Below are 19,624 nucleotides of genomic sequence, written 5' to 3' on the forward strand. Positions count from 1 at the left end.
CAGAGGAGCAGCTGATCGGCTCTCCTCTACTCGTGTCTGACAGACACGAGTGAGGAAAAGCCGATCAACGGCTCTTCCTGTTTACACTGTGATCAGCCGTGATTGGACACGGCTGATTACGTGGTAACGAGTCTCAGTCAGACTGACACACCACAACAACGATTGCCGTGATGTGCACCCACAGGCAGCGGCTTGATATCCTGGCGACGTCATGAGACATCCGGTCAGGTTATTGAAACCACTTTGCCGCCGTCATTTATGGCGGGCAGCAAGTGGTTAAATGAGCAGTGATTTTTTTATTTTTAAAGTGAAAGCATAAAAATTAAAAATTCCTTCAAATATAGTGTCTGGGGGGTCCCCTTAGTCTGTAAAGTGGCAGATCTGTACCATGTATAGAATCTTATAAAAGTCAAACTGTCCATGGAGTCTGTGGACAGACGCGTTCTATGATCAGTAACGAAACCTCCTGCAGCACTGAATGCCCGTTCTGAAAGCACGCTGGATGCAGGGCAGCCCAACAACTCAATAGCATACTGGGCAAGTTCTGACCAGTGGTCTATTCTCATGATCCAGTCAGTGGATCGTCAGCTGCAAAGCTCTCCATCTCAGTTTTGGCCCACGAGGTAATCGTCCACCAAGTGATAAAGACTCTGCCGGTGGGATGTGGAAGCTGACAGCCCTGGGCAGCGAGGACTAAAAAAATTCCGAAATGCCTCACTTAGACGGACGCCTTCTCCAACGCCCCTCTCTTGACCAACAGAAGACTCAAATCGTTTTCCACCACACTGTAACCTACTGGAGTCAGGAAAAATGTTCAATAAAATCCTCTTTAACGTGTCCTCAAGAGATTTTATCCTCTGTGCTCTCTGTGGGGATGGGATGAGTTCTGAGACCTTCCCCTTATAACGGTGGTCAAGGAGGGTTGCCAACCAGTAATCAGCCACGTATTCTTGGGTCCTTTTGGAGGCTTTGAAGCACGAGGTTGCCCATGCGCCTCAAATTTGCCAAGGCTTGAGAAGCAGACTCCCCGGGGTCACTCAAGATGACAGCATCTGGAACTTCCTACTCTCAGAGCCATGTACTACTCCCAAGGATTCTGGGGTTGGAAAGCCATCGCTTACAGATTGATGCATGTCTTCCTCTTCTTCAAAGCCTATGAAAGTGCCAGAATCCTCCTCCTCATCCTCCTCCCCTCTCTCCTCCTGTGTGTTCTGTGACATAGGAATGATGGTGTCTGGATAAAGTGGGCCTTGAGAGGAAAGGAAGTCAGACAAGCCAGGACGTCAGGGTGCCAGAGATCACCGTACTTCAGGACAGGCCAGGAAATCAGGAAACTGGAGAATCAGCGTAGAGGAACAGCAAGCAGGATCAGGAACCAGAAGGGATGTCAGCCAAGCAAGTCTTCAACAGGTTCACAGGAGAGAGTCTCTGGATGTGTTGACCCAGGTGAAGGCAGAGAGGGACTGAACTGAACAGCTTAAGTAAAAAGCAGGACTGACGAACAGGATATCATCATCAGGGGAGACACTGTGAAAAAGATTGGAGCTGGCAATTAACCGACAGCTGAGTGGCCTACTCTGAGAAGGAAGGGCTGAGCCTAGCCCTGACACTCCCACAGACTGGATACAGCATGTGCTCATGTGGTACACAGATTAGTCCTGTCAATTTAAGAAGGTGCGCCTAATGACAACTCGTTAGGTGTATAAAAGACACCTGTCCACAGAATCTCTTTCTTCCATTCACACCTCATCATCATGGGGACGCCCAAAAAAAGCTGTCAAAGGACATCAGGGACAAAATTGTAGACCTGCATAAGGCTGGAATGGGCTACAAGACCAACAGCAAGAAGCTTGGTGAGAAGGAGTCAACTGTTGGAGCAATTATTCACAAATGGAAGAAATACAAAATAACCATCAACCGCCCTCGGGCTGGAGCTCCATGCAAGATTTCGGCTCATGGGGTAAGGATGATCATAAGAAAAGTGAGGAATCAGCCCAAAACTACATGGGAAGAGCTTGTGAATGATCTCAAGGCAGTTGGGACCACAGTTACCAAACAAGCCATTTGTAACACAATACGTCACCATGGATTGAAAGCCTGCAATGCCCACAAGGCACATGTGCAGGCTTGTCTGAATTTGCCAATGAACATGTAAATAATTCAGAGAAGGATTTGGAGAAAGTGTCCTAAAAATGTTTGAAATTCACAACAGATTGTCTCCTGAATTTTGACCTCACCGGTCAGTCTCAAAAGCAATGATTACGTAAAAGAGATCGAATTGGCATCTTCTGTAATTGGTGTATAAATCAATGTGTAGTACATCTGCTTTTTTGCAAACCAGTGTGCTCAAAAACTGTATTCTCTCCAAATTGACATTCAGATTCAATGGAGTTGAATTGACAAATTAACTTATGTATGTGAATTTGTTATGAATGTATTTATATTGAAATATGAATTATGCACAAAATGTCAGACCTTTAGGGATTAGTGGTGTTAATATTTTTAATTCTTACAATATAATCAATGATTATGATTATGATTTTGGGTTGGTCTAGCAAATTTTATTGATTTATCAATAGAGATTGTTGGTGTAGTCACTGAAAGTAGGTACTATTGGGGTAACATTGCCATTGACAGCATAGCATACAGAAGTTTTTGACTTGTCATTTAGCTTGGTGCACATTTCATTGTTTATTTGTTATTCCAAATGCACCACAGGAAGAGAAGGTTAATCACTCCCCAGTGAGGGAAAATCATCCTTTTTCCCTCACTGGAATAAGTGTACACAATGGAAGATTTCCTCTCACTTCATGTTTCAGTGGCAAGTAGGAGTCACTAGAACTGACCCTTTTTATGCTGTCAAAAATATACATAGAAATTGTAACATTTTCAGAGGTTTTGTCTATTTGGCTAAATGTACTAGAGGAAGATGAGATTACAGTGGCTTTGAGGATGTTTTAAATTAATCTTTTAAATTATACTTGACCTTTTGTGCCAAAAATGTCCCTTCAAGAACATATTAGATACTGAAGCTTTTTTCTTCAATAGGGAATTTTGGTTGTGCATTTTTTTTTCAAGCAAATTCCACCTAAGCAGTCTACCCCTAAGGCTAATGTCTAAGGTATGTCAAAGCAAATTCAATTAGACACAATGTGCCATTTTAAAATTTTGGATTTCTTACCACTTTCTGTCCCAGTGGCAATACCAGGAAAACAGTGAAACAATGAACAGTGAATCTCCCCAGCAATATAAACTGACATAAGGTCTAATCCCTCACCATTCTATCCAAAGTTAAAAAAAAATTAGACACTAATGACAAGTGAATTACTTTAAATTTGGGAAAATTGGTAAATTGTGAATTATTATTTTTTTATTCTAAATATTATTATTCTGTAATATATATATATATATATATATATATATATATATATATATATATATATATATATATAATGTTTGTACAATCTTTAGCAAATTATATAGTAATCAAATTGATAATCTGGTGATTTTCCTGCCATAACAATGTGTGCAGGTGATTGAGGAGACTCTATTACCAAAACTCTCTAGGGTATCACATGAAGTACAGAGCAGAATGTTTAGGAGATAGAAGTACAAATACCAATCTGTGATGCCGACACCTTCCTTTATTTCCATCTATATTTAGATGTTGATTCACCCTTAACCTCCCTCTTCGTTATCTAGCTCTAGGAGCAAATCTGTTACTTGTGATTGGTATGTATGATGTCACAGATCACACACACCCTAGAGCACTCCCTGCTCATCAAATCTATATCTATATGTCTGTACACATATATATAAAAGCACAGACAGAGCTTTTAATACTTTCAGCATTGCTAGAACAGGGAACCTAGTACAATACTATATTACCAGGTTCTGAAACTTTGCCAATATTATCGTTGCCAATTTTTTTACGGAGTATCTTAATTTAATATTTATTGAACATGTATCTTTCGGGGACTGCCACCTTTTTTACCTTTGGAATTCTACTGCTGTCGTGTGGTAAGAAAACTCTTTGCTTTTTTAACAATTTATTTATTTATTTTTATTAGAGTGTTTATTACAGAAAATAATGACTAGTGTCTTTTTTATAACTGATAACAGTAAATAGCCCAGTAAAACTGTAATATGAAACAGTTACTGAACAAATGTAAAGAGATAATGAATAGCAGGGGCTGTATTTTCCAGCACATAGCTGATTCTGCATAATGAGATAATGAATATTAGATAATTACTGTCTGTCACTTTTAAAGATTATACAAATGAATTCTATACCCCACACCTTAAATATAATTCACTATATGCATTTTGTGAAGGTGTATGAATAACATTCACATGTGTATATGTAATGATTTCGATAACTGGACAGAAGAGAGATATATGGGGTTTATGTACATTTTGTGGTCTTCTCTATTGTAATCAAAATATTCTTTGCCATAAAAGATGCAACAAAGTGATACTTGGTACTTCTATTTAATAGAGTGCTTGGATAGGAAGGCAATTGTGTGTTTGCAAAAAGAGTCCCCTGCTGTGCTAATATAGCTTCTACTGTCATGAAAATCTTTTTTTTTTTTTTTTTAACATTTGAATTAAAAAAATGCTCTTCTTCATTATCCATTTTTTGTTATTGTGCTCCTTAAGTCAGCCATAGATGGATCCGTTTTTTTTTTCTTTTTTCGATCAGCCACTGGGCTGATCAAAAAAACTGAACCAATTTCCCCATCCACACAAGAGAGGCAGAAAGAAAGAGGAATCCTCAATGCTGTGCTTTCGTATTCTGACAGAAGGGATACTTCCGCTATCAGAATACACTGATCAGACCTGCAGATGATTGGCCACAGTGCTGATCGAATACAAATTTTCCAACAAGCCCATTTGTGATAGATCGATCAACTTCTCACAAATGAAAATGTGAACCCGCAGGGCAAAGCAATGGGCTCACTCTATCAGCAGCACATAATCAGCTCCTGCTGTTAATTTTGACTGCTTGGAGCAGAAGTTATCCTGTGTAAGAAATGAGTCACCCAAGATGCAGCTTACGTAGGACAATAGACTTTTACTGTTTGACAGTGCTGGTGTAAGAGGTTTTTTTTTTTTTTCCCCTCCCGCCTGCTGAAGGATGCAGCAGGTGAATAGAGGACAGATGGTGAGTTTGTGCTACTGGAGAGGGGGGAATGAAGTAAACCTGTTGCTTTGTCCTGCATGGCAAAGCACAGGTTTATTTTAATCATAGATATCACAGCTAACAACAACCTGTACAGATAGGTTGCATATGTTCATCAAATATACCATGTCTCTGCAGACATAAGAATGTCAATGTTAGTTTTATTAACAGCTCCTTGAAGTATATCTCTGGCCATTTTGTTGGGTAGAGTAGATTAGGGAAGGAGTAGAACCTCTGATAAGTCTATATATTGGTGCCCATATTTTTATTCATTCAAATGTCCCCTCATTTCCCAATGACTATACTTGAATTGAGTGGAACGTTCCCGGAGGGGACACAGCTAAAACCTGATGGAGGGTCACATTCTTCCACACCCTCTCTAAAGCAAAGACAAAACATTTTCTCTGGAGTTAATTTTTACCATAATAATCTGATTGTTAATTACTCTATCACATAGGGTCATGTAAATGTAGTTAGCCACTTTTTTCTTTTGTTTTTGAGATATCTCAGTTCCTCATAATAAACTTTTTAGCATTTTCAGCCTACCCCAGTGTATTATACATTTTTTTTTTTTTTGAAGGGGGCAGATAGCTCTTTAATTTGGTATCAAGTTTGGAAACATATACAGTATTTAATTCCTTGATTTTATTGGAAATAAATAGTAAAAAAATAGAAAGAAATGTTTTGTTCTGTTATTTTTCCCAATGCAACAAGGGTGTAATTTGCACACCTCTATATATTTACCACAAAATATAAATATCAACATGATATCATATTAGACTTTTTTGTAGCATAGTAGGATGGCAAAGCTCAAAGTGAACGTTTTATTTCAGGAGATTATTCCCCTTTCCGCTTTACATTACGATGTGAGCAGGGGGGAAAAAGAATTGCATAAACTGTTAGCATAACATTTGGGTAAGATTAAGTCGGATGAACAAGGGCAAAAATAAGCACACCTGTGACTTTTTATAGGTTAATGGTAGCTTAAATTGTAAATAATATTTGGGTTCAATTATGTGAGCTTTTTTTGCCTGTGCAATAAACACAAATGTTATCATTGTTGCAACCTGGGGATTCATTTTGTCAAGGAATGTTTTTATTTATTTTTTTGGAGATTTTATATATAAATATTGAATACATACATGCACACACACAGACACGCGTATACTGTGCATTTACTTTTTTCTATGTTTTACACTTTTTTTATGAAGCTTGGGCCGGCATTGTGCTTTAAGATAGAACACAGTTGCCTTGTAAAATAATTTGCCTAAATGTCTTTTATAAGCAGTGTGGTAAATCATAAAAAAAAGGTGCTGAATACACACAGACACGTGTATCTGTGTGTAAAGAATTGCTATGTAATAATAGACTAATATTTACTTATTTCATTTTAAACACATGCCACTGGATGTCTGTTTAGTGCACTGGGCTTCTATTCATGATGAATGACACCACAGCGCATTGCGGTACGTTTTAAAATGCATGTTTTAACACTTGTTACTTGTAATGCCGTGTACACACGACTGGACTTTTCATCAGCAAAGGTCCGGCGGAACAAATCCGCCGGACAATTAGATCATGTGTGGGCTTCATCGGACCTTTGCTGTCGAAAAATCAGACGGACTTTAGAAATTGAACATGTTTCAAATCTTTCCGATGGACTCGAGTCCGGTCGAAAAATCCATTCGTCTGTATGCTAGTCTGACGGACGAACAACTACACAAGGACAGCTATTGGCTACTGGCTATGAACTTCCTTATTCTAGTCCGGTCGTCCGTCATCACGTTCGAATCAGTCGGACTTTGGTGTGATCGTGTGTAGGCAAGTCTGTTGCGTCGGAACCCCGTTAGAACTCCGTTGAAAGTCCGTCAAAAAGTCCTTCGGAGTTCAGTCCGCTCGTGTGTACACGCCATTTCACATAATTCTGAGGAGGACCTCAAGTTTTGCTTGTTTTAATGAGATAGTATAGACACAGGATTGGTAGAACTTACAGTAATTTATGTCAGGGAAAGTCAAGCCCCAGTAACAAGGTGAAACTAAATCAGAGAGGAGCACAGAAAAGTCTGTTTTGTCTCAAGGTAATAGCTGGCATCTTGTGTACACTTTCTTTCTCATACATGGATGCATAATACTGTTTTAAATTAGATAAAATATTTTCAGTATTTGGATTTAGTTTGTATCAGTGGATGCATGTATCACTTTGTCTACATGGTGTGATGACCGGAACCTATAAAATGCACAGAATTAGACTAATATAGACTGTATAAAAAGGCCGATGTTGATATAGGCGTACATTCAAAAAAGTTGACATATGCTAAAGACCTGTTCAATCCAAGAGTATTGGCATGGATAGCTAATTAGCTCCTGGCTTCCTGGATACTCCAGTAAGGAGATCCCTCTGCCTTTTCAACTTTGATACTGCCTGCCTGGGAGTTTTGGGTGTTCCTGGCCATGTTTTCATGTGCCTACTCTTCCTGTTATATTCTCCACAATGTAAAATAGATATAAAATCAAGAAGAAAGGAAAGTGGGAACCCATTATGAAGGGCACAGCAGGTGTGCAGACCCAGTGCAAAGATCTAACCAATAGGTCAGGTGGTTCATTTCTCAACTATTTAACAAAATCTGAAATATCACTTTAGGGAGTGCTGACCCTTTCAGTCTGCATATTTGTCCAATATAAGACAAATGCACAGATTTGTAGTTTTTGGTAATGAAAAAGTAATATTCAGCAGGGCAACATGATCGCAAAGCATAAACTGACCCGGTTGAGACTTCTGTTGCAGCAGAGAAGCCAGTCAGTTTCAACTCTGTATTGATTGAAAACTAATATTCCATTTTAGGTTGGGATAACACCTACTAAATGTTTTAAATTGTTATTGAATTAACATTACACCATTTCTATCAATAGCAGCTTGCCACAGTAGAAAGAAATGTCAAGCAACAATAGATATTTAATTAGCAAGCTACACCCTAGATACATCAATGGCAACATTTGTCTTTTTTATTGTTTAACTGGTGACACTGTCCTGTGGCTTATCAATCATCCATTATCTTATCTTCTCAGCTACTGTACAGGTCAAACAGTTACTGATATATTAGTCATGTTATTACTCATGTTAAAGATCACATGACTTCCATATGAATTGTATGCACTTCCACACCTTGGTTAACCACATTATTTACACACATTGATTGAGTTTTACACCTAGCAGGTCACGCTTTGGTTTTTGTGTATACAAATGTTTATGGTTACTAGCATTGCTTCACAGAATGAGCACATATTATTGTATCTTTAGCAGAAGCAAAAACATTCACCTACATCTGAAAGGTAGCCAAAGGATGCTCATAAGTGTGTAATGTCATATACAATATATATAGAAGAGGAAATGATAGGGTCCCACCCACATATGAGGTCCTAAAATCTTTAGGTGTGACAGAAAAGCCCTCTGACCACCAGAGAAGCTTGCTGTTTCACTTTTAAAGTTTGCAGTTGGCCTGGTTTTCCTATGTAATGCTCAAATCGGAAGCACTGCTTGTACTAACTGGGACATCTATGAACATCCTTAAAGCAGAGTTCCACCCAAAAATGGAACTTCCGCTTTAAGTGAAGGTGACCCCCCTGACATGCCACATTTGGCATGTCATTTTTTTTTGGGGGGGGGGCGCATACCCACTTTTTAGAGGGATCCAGCTCCCACTTCCTCCCGTGGCACCATGGCGCCGGAAGGAAGTTCACCTTTCCCCCCTCCCTTTCGACAATCATCTGGGATACATCACAGGTCCCAGATGATTGCCCGGCCAGTCACAGTGTGCAGCGCGGCTCGCGCATGCGCAGTGCATGCCCGGCTGTGAAGCCACAGCTGGGCACCCACAGTGACAATGCCGACGCCACAGAGAGTAGGGGGAGAGGAGTGGAGCTTTGTTCACCCGAATCGCTGGACCATGGGACAGGTAAGTGTCGATTAATAAAAGTCAGCAGCTACATTTTTTGTAGCTGCTGACTTTTATATGGGTGGAACTCCTCTTTAAGTTTCCTATAGAGACAAGATTAATCGGGACATGATTGGGACATGATTGCATGCCTTCAGGCACAGTTCATTCTCCAGAGGCATCCCCATGGTCCTTTTATCTCGGGGGAAGAATTGATTGGCTGGACTTGATTTTCCCAACTGTTTGCTATTGTCCATTCCAATTTAGGCCAGTGGTAGTGGTGTTCATCCAGGATACAAGTATACATGCCTAGTTTTATTGACTGTAATATTTTCTGACCTCTATCTTAGGTCAGTGATCAGGCTGGTGATATTCAAGTAGCTTTCCCACTGATATACTAAACATAGTTATGAACTGAGAAGAATACCTTTTTAAGGGGCTACATTAGGTTTAATTAAGTGCTTTCCTTATTGGTAAAATGCTACAATCAGCCTTTTTGAGCTAAATATTTTTTGACTTTACTGATTTTATAATGAATAGTTGGATTTGAATTTTTTATGGGTTCGCCTAAAAACTCATTCAAATACAAGAACCCACCAATACATGTTTTAATAAAATTAATACAAGGTATTTTACACTTTGAAATGTTGACATATTACAACTGTATTTGTTTCATGACATTTAAAAAAAGATCCATACTGCTACTTATGTAAAACATGCTGCAGAGATCAAGCAGGTTTGGGGGGGGGGGGGGGGGGCGCGCAACAGAAAGCCCTGTGACTAGTGCCAAGAAATATTTCAGTATATAGTGACAATGCATTAAAGGCCACATAAAGATACATTGCTAATAATGTTCAAAAGACAAACATTTAAACATCTATGGTTTCCATATAATAAATAACCATTTTTTATTTTTTACAGCGTCTCCTGTTGAAGCACAGACTACTAGCGCAATACTTCAGGCCATTAATAGTATCATTGCATCCCTGGCTCAAGCTATAGCAAATTTGATAAACCAGATAAGCAATGCATTGAGTCCTACACCTTCTCCAACAACAGCTTCTACAGCTGTCAGTACCACAGTGACTGCAACTACCACTAAAACCAGCACTCAACAGCCCACATCAACTAGCATATCTTCTAGTACTGCAGTCAGTGCTCCTACAGTTTCCACCAGTAGTTCAACATCTTCTACTAGTAGCAGCACAAGTACATTTTTGTCATCAACTAACACTGTGACACCTTTTGATACTGGGACAAGTAGCCCCTTAACATCAACACCTATCTCTGGAACTAGTGTGTTATCAGTGTCAACAAATCCAGTAACATTAACAGCCAGCACAGGACCTTTGACTAGCACACAGAGTACAGCAATACCCTTAAGTACTGGAACAATTAGTCAGTCAGTAACTAACACAGTAGTAACTGCATCATTTGAATCAAGTAGTCAAATACTTTCAACCAATCTGGCAACATCTTCCAGCAATGGAATAAGTGGCTCAACTGTCTTTACCAGTAGTACAGCCACTCAAACTGCATACAAGCCATCTTCAACTGAACTCAGTTCTTCAAATTCAGTAAGCAGTAGTCAACCACCTGTAACTGGAAGTCTAACATCACTCAATACTGAAACCAGCAGTCTACCGCCATCTATCAGCTCTGAAACATTTTCAAGTCTGGGCACGAGTGGTCAAACTGTATCCAGTAACTCCGCTTTTACTGCTAAAACAAGTAACCAACCAACCACAGCCAATGTTTTCACATCTTCTATTTCTGAACCAAGCAGCCAGTCTATCAAAACCAGCAGCATATCAACTCTGAATACTGAGACAAGTAGCCAATCACCTTCAGCCAGTTCAATAACATCTTCTCTACTTGGCACAAGTAGCCATGCTGTATTTAGCAGCTCCACTGGCACTGCCATTTCAAGTATTCAACCATTATCAGCCAATGTAGTCACATCTTCTAACCTAGGTGCAAGCAGTCAGTCAGTTCTTACCGGCAGCATTTCATCACTGACAACTGAAACAATTAGCCAATCACCTTCATCAAGCAGCAGAACATCTCCACAGTTTAGCAGTTTAGCTGCCGCAACCAGCAACCAGCCATCTACAGGTAATGCATTTACTTCTGTCACAGAACCAAACAGCCAATCAATTGTAACAAATGGCATAACAACATTTAATAACCCCAGGACACAGTCATTATCAGCCAACACTGAAACGTTTTCTAGTCTTGGGGTATTCAGCAGCTCATCTATATCTACTGGAACCAGTAGCCAGCCACTTTCTGCTACTATAGTGCCAAGCGGTAAATCAGTTGTAACCAGTGTCATACCAACCATAAGTGTAACTAATAATCAATCCCCTATCATAATAAATACTGTTACCAGCACTAGTTATTCCACACCAGCTTCAAATACTGAAAACAGCAGTACACTAACATCAGACAACACATTTATACCTTCCACTAGTGTCCCCACGTCTTCAACTACAGCAACATTTTCCAGTAGTCACACTGCTTCAACTAATAATGTTGTTTCATCAGCTACAGGTACAAGTAGCACATCTGCAGCTGGAAACACACAGACTTCAAATACCATAAGTGTCATTCAGTCATCCCCATCAGGCACCACAGTGACATCTTCTGCTGGTACTCTAATGTCAAGTATGACTGATACATTGGCCACCTCAGCAACCGGCAGTGAAACAGCATCTATTCATTTTTCTACTTTAAACACTGGAAGCAGCAGCACAGTTCTGTCAGGTACCTCTGAGGTTCCTTCTACTAGCACTTCAATCCCAACCCCAACTAAGACAACTTTATTTACTACAGAAACTAGTGCCACATCATCTTCAAATACTGGAAGCAGCAGCATATTATCATCGGGTGCTCCAACATCAACCTCTACTGGGCCATCTTCCAGTACTGTAACATTAAACAGCCAAGCACTTTCTACTCTTAGCACTTCAGCGTCAGCAGAAACATTGACAAATAGCACACCAAGTGTTTATATTGCAACTTCCAATACGGTAAGCATTAGCCAGTCCTTACCATCATCTCCTACAACTTATTCCACTGGAGCTGCGACAGCAATCAGCAGTCTACCGCCATCTATTAGCTCTGAAACATTTTCAAGTCTGGGCACAAATGGTCAAACTGTATCCAGTAACTCTGCTTTAACTGCAAAAACAAGTAACCAACCAACCACAACCAATGTTTTCATGTCTTCTATTTCTGAACCAAGCAGCCAGTCTATCAAAACCAGCAGCATATTAAACCTGAATACTGAGTCAAGTACCCAATCATCTTTGGCCAGCTCAATAACATCCTCGCTACTTGGCACAAGTAGCCATGCTGTATTTAGCAGCAACACTGGAACTTCCACATCAAGTATTCAATCAGCATCAACCAATGTATTCACATCTTCAAATCTAGGTGCAAGCAGTCAGTCAGTTCTTACCGGCAGCATTTCATCACTGACAACTGAGACGATTAGCCAATCACCTTCATCAAGCAGCGGAACATCTTCACAGTTTAGCAGTTTACCTACCGCAACCAGCAACCAGACATCTACGGGTAATGTATTTACTTCTTCTGTCACAGAACTACCCAGCCAATCAATTGTAACAAGTGGCATAACAAAATTTACTAACCCCAGTACACAGTCCTCATCAGCCAACACTGAAACATTTTCTAGTCTTGGGGTATTTAGCAGCTTAACTATATCTACTGGAACCAGTGGCCAGCCACTTTCAGCTACTATAGTGCCAAGCAGTCAATCCGTCGTAACCAGTGGCATATCAACCATAAGTGTAACTAGTGTTCTTGCATCTTCAACTACAGCAACATTTTCCAGTAGTAACACTGCTTCAACTACTAATATTGTTTCATCAGCTACAGGGACAAGTAGCACATCTGCAGCTGGAAACACACAAACTTCAAATACAATAAGCGTCATTCAATCATCCCCACAAGGTACCACAGTGACATCTTCTACTGGTTCTCTAACATCAAGCACCACTGCAACATTGGTCACCACAGCAACCAGCAGTCAAGCAACATCTACTAATTTTTCTACTTCAAACACTGGAAGCAGCAGCACAGTTCTATCAGGGACCTCTGTGGTTCCTTCTACTAGCAGTTCAATCTCAATTCCAACTAAGACAACTTTATTTACTGCAGAAGTCATATCATCTACAAATACTGGAAGCAGCAGCATATTATCATCGGGTACTTCAACATCAACCTCTACTGGGCCATCTTCCAGTACTGTAACATTAAACAGTCAAGCACTTTCTACTCTTAGCCCTTCAGTTTCAGCAAACACATTGACAAATAGCACACAAAGTGGTTACACTTCAACTTCCAATACTGTAAGCATTAGCCAGCCCCTATCATCATCACCTACAGCATACTCCACTGGAGCTGCAATATCTACTGGCACTGGAACGTCTTCTGTTTTAGTACCAACAAGCAGTCAAACAGCTTCCACAGTTACCACTGCAAGTCCATCAAGCACATTGCCAGGAAGCACACCTACAGCTGGGCATACAACAGCTTTAAATACTGGAAGCAGCACCATGCAGTCATCAGGTATCACATATAAAGCTTTATCTGGTACTCCTACATCAACTGCCACAGGGACATCTCTTAGTACTTCTGCAGCAAATGGCCAAACACTTTCTACAATTACCAATTCAGCATCATCAACTACTTTGTCAGGTAGCACACCTACAACAATTAACCCATCAATTACAAATTCTGCAGGCAACAGCCAGTCATCTGCATCATCAACACTGATATCTTCTTCTGTAACTCAAGGGTCAACTGCTACTGGTACATATTCTAGTACATTAGTACCAAGCAGTCAAACACCTTCTGCTATTAACACTTTAGTTTTATCAACTACATTGTCAGGTAGCACACCTACAACTGGGCACACATCTGTTTCAAATTTTGTAAGCAACAGCCCATCATCAACATCTTCACCACTGACAGCTTCTCCTGGAAAACAAACAGCAACTGCTACTGGAACTTTTAGTACTCTAGCGACTAGCAGCCAAACACCTTCTATCATTACGAATGCCATTTTATCAACTGCTTTGTCTGGTAGCACACCTACCACTGATCACACATCAGCTTCAAATACTGGAAGTAGCAGCAAGCTGCCATCAGGTGTCCCATATCTATCTTCATCTGGTATTCCTGCATCAACTGCCACCGGGACATCTCTTAGTACTTCTGCAGCAAATGGCCAAACACTTTCTACAATTTCCAATTCAGCATCATCAACTACTTTTTCAGGTAGCACATCTACAACAATTAACCCATCAATTACAAATACTGCAAGCAACAGTCAGTCATCCGCATCATCACCACTGATATCTTCTTCTATAACCCAAGGGTCAACTGCTACTGGTACATCTTCCAGTACATTAGCACCAAGCAGCCAAACACCTTCTACTATTAACACTTCAGTTTTATCAACTACATTGACAGGTAGCACACCTACAACTGGGCACACATCCGTTTCAAATTTTGTAAGCAACAGCCCATCATCAACATATTCAACACTGACATCTTCTCCTGGAAAACAAACATCAACTGCTACTGGAACTTTTAGTACTCTAGCAACAAGCAGCCAAACAGCTTCTATCATTACGAATACCATTTTATCAACTACTTTGTCTGGTAGCACACCTACCACTGATCACACATCAGCTTCAAATACTGGAAGTAGTAGCAAGCTGCCATCAGGTGTCCCATATCTATCTTCATCTAGTACTCCAACATCAATCGCCACAGGCACATCTTTTGGTAATTTGGCAACAAGCAGCCTAACTCCTTCTACTGTTAACCATGTAGTTTCATCAAGCACGTTGGCAGGTTACACATCTATAATTGGGCAAACATCAATTTCAAATAGTGTAAGCAACAGCCAGTCATCACCATCATCACATCCAACATCTTCTACTGGAACTCAAGCATCAACCACTACTGTGACATCTTCTAATACATTAGCAACAAGTAGCCAAATAGCTTCTACTATCAACACCGCAGCATCTATCAGCACTGTGACCTCTTTCATTTCACCATACAGTAAACAAACTTCATTGTTTGTATTGACCAGTAGCACACCTACATCAAGCAACACTGTGCCATCTTCCATTATTGTTACAAACAAAACAACAGCTTCCAGTAGTAACACTGTATTTTCTTCAGCTACTTTAACCACTAGTGAACTAACTTCCCTGAACACAATTTTATCCCTATTTACTGCAACCAATAGCCAGAAGCCATCTTCCAGTATTACTGTACCTCCTTCAACTACTATAATTAATAACCTAACCTCCTCTAATGTAGTTGCACCTTCATCTACTGTGACAAGCAGTACAACTTCCACTAATAATTTTTCATATTCAACAAGTAGTTTGACAAATACTGCATCAACCCCCACCAAAACAGCGGGGTACTCAGCAACCACTGGCCAGAAGACTTCTAGTACCACTCATGTATCTTCTTCATCTACGCTTACTACTAATAACCCAACCTTCTCTAATACTTCACCATTTATAGTTACAACAACTAGTAGTCAAAATCTATCTACTACCAACACTGTACCTATATCACCTTCAACCATTTTAACCACTAAAACATCATCCAGCAACATATTTACCACGTCATCTGCTAAAACTACTAATCTGACACCTACCAGTAACACTGTTCCCTTTTTATCTACAGTGCCCACAACTAAGTCAACCTCCATCAACACAGCTACATTTTCAATCCCTCTTACCAATAGCCAAAACCTTTCCAATAATACTATATCTTATTCAACCACTTTAATCACTACTAAACCAACAAACTTAGTAACCTCTGCCAACACAATGACATTCCCAACCAGCAGTACCAATAGCCAGAAACCTTCCATTATTATTTCAACTTCACCTACTACTCTGACCACAAACAATCCAAAATCCTCCAGCACAGTGACATATTCAGTTACAGTACCCACAAAGCAGACAAATACAAATAACAGTGCATCCACGTTAACTACCCTGACTACAAGTAAAATAACTTCCTCTAACACAGTAACCTTTTTAACTAATGCAACCACTAGCCTGGGTATTTCCACTGCTAACACTATCTCTCCTTTAACCAGTAGTAAACTCACATCTACAACTTCAGCTATTACAACTAATAACCAGAAAACTTCAACTACTAACCCTCCTTCTTCTACTAATTCAACAGGTATTAACCCAACTTCCAGCAAGACTATAACAACATCTACTACAATAACCAGTAACAAATCACCTTCCACTATAAGTTCTATACCATTTCCTACTAGTAGTGGTTCTGCAACTTCAACTATGTTAACTAGCTCCTCATCCAAAATAACTATTCCAAATACATCACCCACTACCACATCAATCAGTCATTCCAATACAAGCCTCTCAAGTCCAAGCATTCCTTCTACAAGCAGCTCTACAGCAAGAACATCAGTGGAAACAAGTTCAAGCACTTCTACAAGCAGTCCTACAACAAGAACTTCAGTGGCAAGCAGTTCAAATACTTCTACAAGCAGTCCTACAACAAGAACATTGGTGGTAAGCAGTTCAAATACTTTTACAAGCAGTCCTACAACAAGTACATCAGTGACAACCAGTTCAAGCACTACTTCTACAAGAAGTCCTACAACAAGAACTTCAGTGGCAAGCAGTTCAAATACTTTTACAAGCAGTCCTACAACAAGTACATCAGTGACAACCAGTTCAAGCATTACTTCTACAAGCAGTCCTACAACAAGAACTTCAGTGGCAAGCAGTTCAAATACTTCTACAAGCAGTCCTACAACAAGAACATTGGTGGCAAGCAGTTCAAATACTTTTACAAGTAGTCCTACAACAAGTACATCAGTGACAACCAGTTCAAGCACTACTTCTACAAGCAGTCCTACAACAAGAACTTCAGTGGCAAGCAGTTCAAATACTTCTACAAGCAGTCCTACCAGTACATTGGTGACAATCAGTTCAAGCACTACTTCTACAAGCATTCCTACATCAAGGACTGCAGTGGCAAGCAGTTCAGGCACTTCTTCTACAAGCACTCCTACAACAAGAACTTCAGTGACAAGCGGTTCAGGTACTACTTCTACAAGCAGTCCTACAACAAGAACTTCAGTAGCAAGCAGTTCAACCACTGCTTCTACAAACAGTTCTACAACAAGAACTTCAGTGGCAAGCAGTTCAAGCACTACTTCTACAATCAGTCCTACAACAAGAACTTCAGTGGCAAGCAGTTCAAATACTTCTACAAGCAGTCCTACAACAAGTACATTAGTGACAACCATTTCAAGCACTACTTCTACAAGCACTCCTACAACAAGAACTTCAGTGGCAAGCAGTTCGGGCACTACTTCTACAAGCACTCCTACAACAAGAACTTCAGTGGCAAGCAGTTCAGGCACTACTTCTACAAGCAGTCCTACAACAATAACTTCAGTGGCAAGCAGTTCAACCACTGCTTTTACAAACAGTTCTATGACAAGAACTTCAGTGGCAAGCAGTTTAAGCACTACTTCTACAAGTAATCCTACAGCGAGTACGTTGGTGACAACCAGTTCGAGCACTACAACCTCAACTACTATGACATCAAGTGTAACTGTAAATAAGAGTCAATTTTCAACAGCTGGAGGAACCTCAACAGTGACCACTAATACAAAAACTACAAATTCAACTATTGCTGCAAGCACAGGTATGGTCACTATAAATACTAATAAAAAAGTGATAGTAAAAAGTAATTGAATAATAGGTATTTCTTAAACTGATATTTACTTAGAAGGGAAACTTGTTTATAGTACTGTTTTATAGCTATACGAATTCCAGCAGCTGAACCTCTTCACTGGAGTTCCCACCTCTGTTTCTGCAGTAACAGAGTTATGCTCCCCTTGTTATCAGTAATGCAAAACCCTACTACTCATGTTCAGAGAATCTGCTGTCACAGTCTCTGAAGAATAAGAGAGTTTTGAGGGTGCTGACCTTCCCAAACATGCAATCTCACTGTTTACAATTGTTTACAGGATTATCAACCACCGTCATTCCTGACTGGGGCATCATTCTCATATGTCTTGCCGTGATCCTTACCTTAGTGTCAATATTGGCTCTTGGATTTTTGGTAAGTGACCTTAATAGTCATGGGATACATACTGTAGATATATTATATTTACAGGCGGAGGGAGAGGTGCATATTCATTATTTTGTTTGCACTATATTTAGTATTTTTATTTTAGCAAATAAGTCACTTAAGAGCAAATAAAAGATGTCCATTGAAAGCACTCACTCCAATGTAATTTTTGTCTAATGCCATTATGTATATCACTTTAATTATAATTACTAGTACTACAATTACTACTAATAATGGTTAGATATTTGAGAATGACTGAAATGTGCAACATTTGCTAATTTGAATCTCCTTCTTTCTCCTTCAGATTGCCTACTGCATAAGAAGATTCGCTACCACCAGTTATGATGTTTCCAATGTGAGGGTATAAGGATAATCCCAATTACCTTGTTTCATTTTCAATATGTTTACATTCAACAAAAGCAGAGTTTGTGGACTATTGGACTAGAATGAACTATAATATAATACGGTGGCATGCTGTATTAGGTGTATTCCTATGACTGAAATACAGTGATGTGTACTCACTGGGTATGCAAGAGGTCTATTCCTATTGATAAGGTGCTACATGTTCTTGGAATGGTGGTGTCATCTATATCCACTGAGCACAAGAGGATGTACTAAATACTTCCTTAGACACCACTTTATAATACTGAAGCCTACAAATCAATGCCGTGTACTACTCCAAGCATACTATACCTTCAAAATAATTAGATCTAGTGTACCAGTATTTGCCAAGCCTTGTATAAGATTTATAGAGAGGTTCAGCCAGGGGGTGGGATGCAATCAAATGGGAAATCAGTGTGAAGGATGATCCTGGTGATCACTGTGTGTCATAATTTTATATATATTTTATATACATTAAATATTGCCTACTTGAAAATATGCCTCTGATGGTCTACACTGGTATTGCAGGCAAAACCATAGCCAGTCAAGGGGTGGCTTGTATGATATATTGCTGTATAATATATTTATTACTATTGTAATATTACATGGCAACAATGCGGCTATGTGAAAATGAATAAAGTATTACATTGAATGCTATATGTTATTATGGATGCATAACTGCAGTGTTATATTTTTCTAATATAATTAAACTTACCATTACCGTGAGCACAACTTTGAGTTTTCAGGGTTGAGGGGGTACAGTCTATTTAATGCATCAACCATAAATATGGAAGTCTTCTTAAAAAAAAATCCCCTTTTTTTGAGGGCCATGTCAGAGGGGCAATTCTGATGCTAAATCTTGGAGGAGAGGCTTTTTTTTCCTTGCTGGCCAGGAATAATGAAAAATCTCACCTGCTAGCAAGGAGCGACATCTCATTTGTCT

At 39.6% G+C, this 19,624-nt stretch overlaps 1 protein-coding gene across 5 annotated transcripts; it reads left to right on the forward strand.

Moving 5' to 3' along the window:
• Positions 1 to 3,802: 3,802 nt before the first annotated feature.
• LOC141107854 (uncharacterized) lies at positions 3,803 to 19,338 on the forward strand. 5 transcript variants are annotated; one of them, XM_073598881.1, is made up of 6 exons: positions 3,803 to 4,020; positions 10,036 to 11,229; positions 11,662 to 14,934; positions 16,369 to 17,871; positions 18,197 to 18,291; positions 18,605 to 19,338. In XM_073598881.1, the coding sequence occupies exons 1-6, from the start codon at positions 3,963 to 3,965 to the stop codon at positions 18,665 to 18,667; spliced, it is 6,186 nt and encodes a 2,061-aa protein (XP_073454982.1). In that variant the 5' UTR covers positions 3,803 to 3,962; the 3' UTR covers positions 18,668 to 19,338. The 5 variants fall into 5 exon arrangements, with proteins under 5 accessions (XP_073454982.1, XP_073454981.1, XP_073454983.1 ...); XM_073598880.1 differs by having other exon boundaries at positions 10,036 to 14,934; XM_073598882.1 differs by having other exon boundaries at positions 3,804 to 4,020; positions 10,036 to 14,421.
• Positions 19,339 to 19,624: the final 286 nt, after the last annotated feature.

The sequence above is a fragment of the Aquarana catesbeiana genome, linkage group LG09, assembly GCF_042186555.1.
Source record: "Aquarana catesbeiana isolate 2022-GZ linkage group LG09, ASM4218655v1, whole genome shotgun sequence".
Classification (NCBI taxonomy): Eukaryota; Metazoa; Chordata; class Amphibia; order Anura; family Ranidae; genus Aquarana; species Aquarana catesbeiana.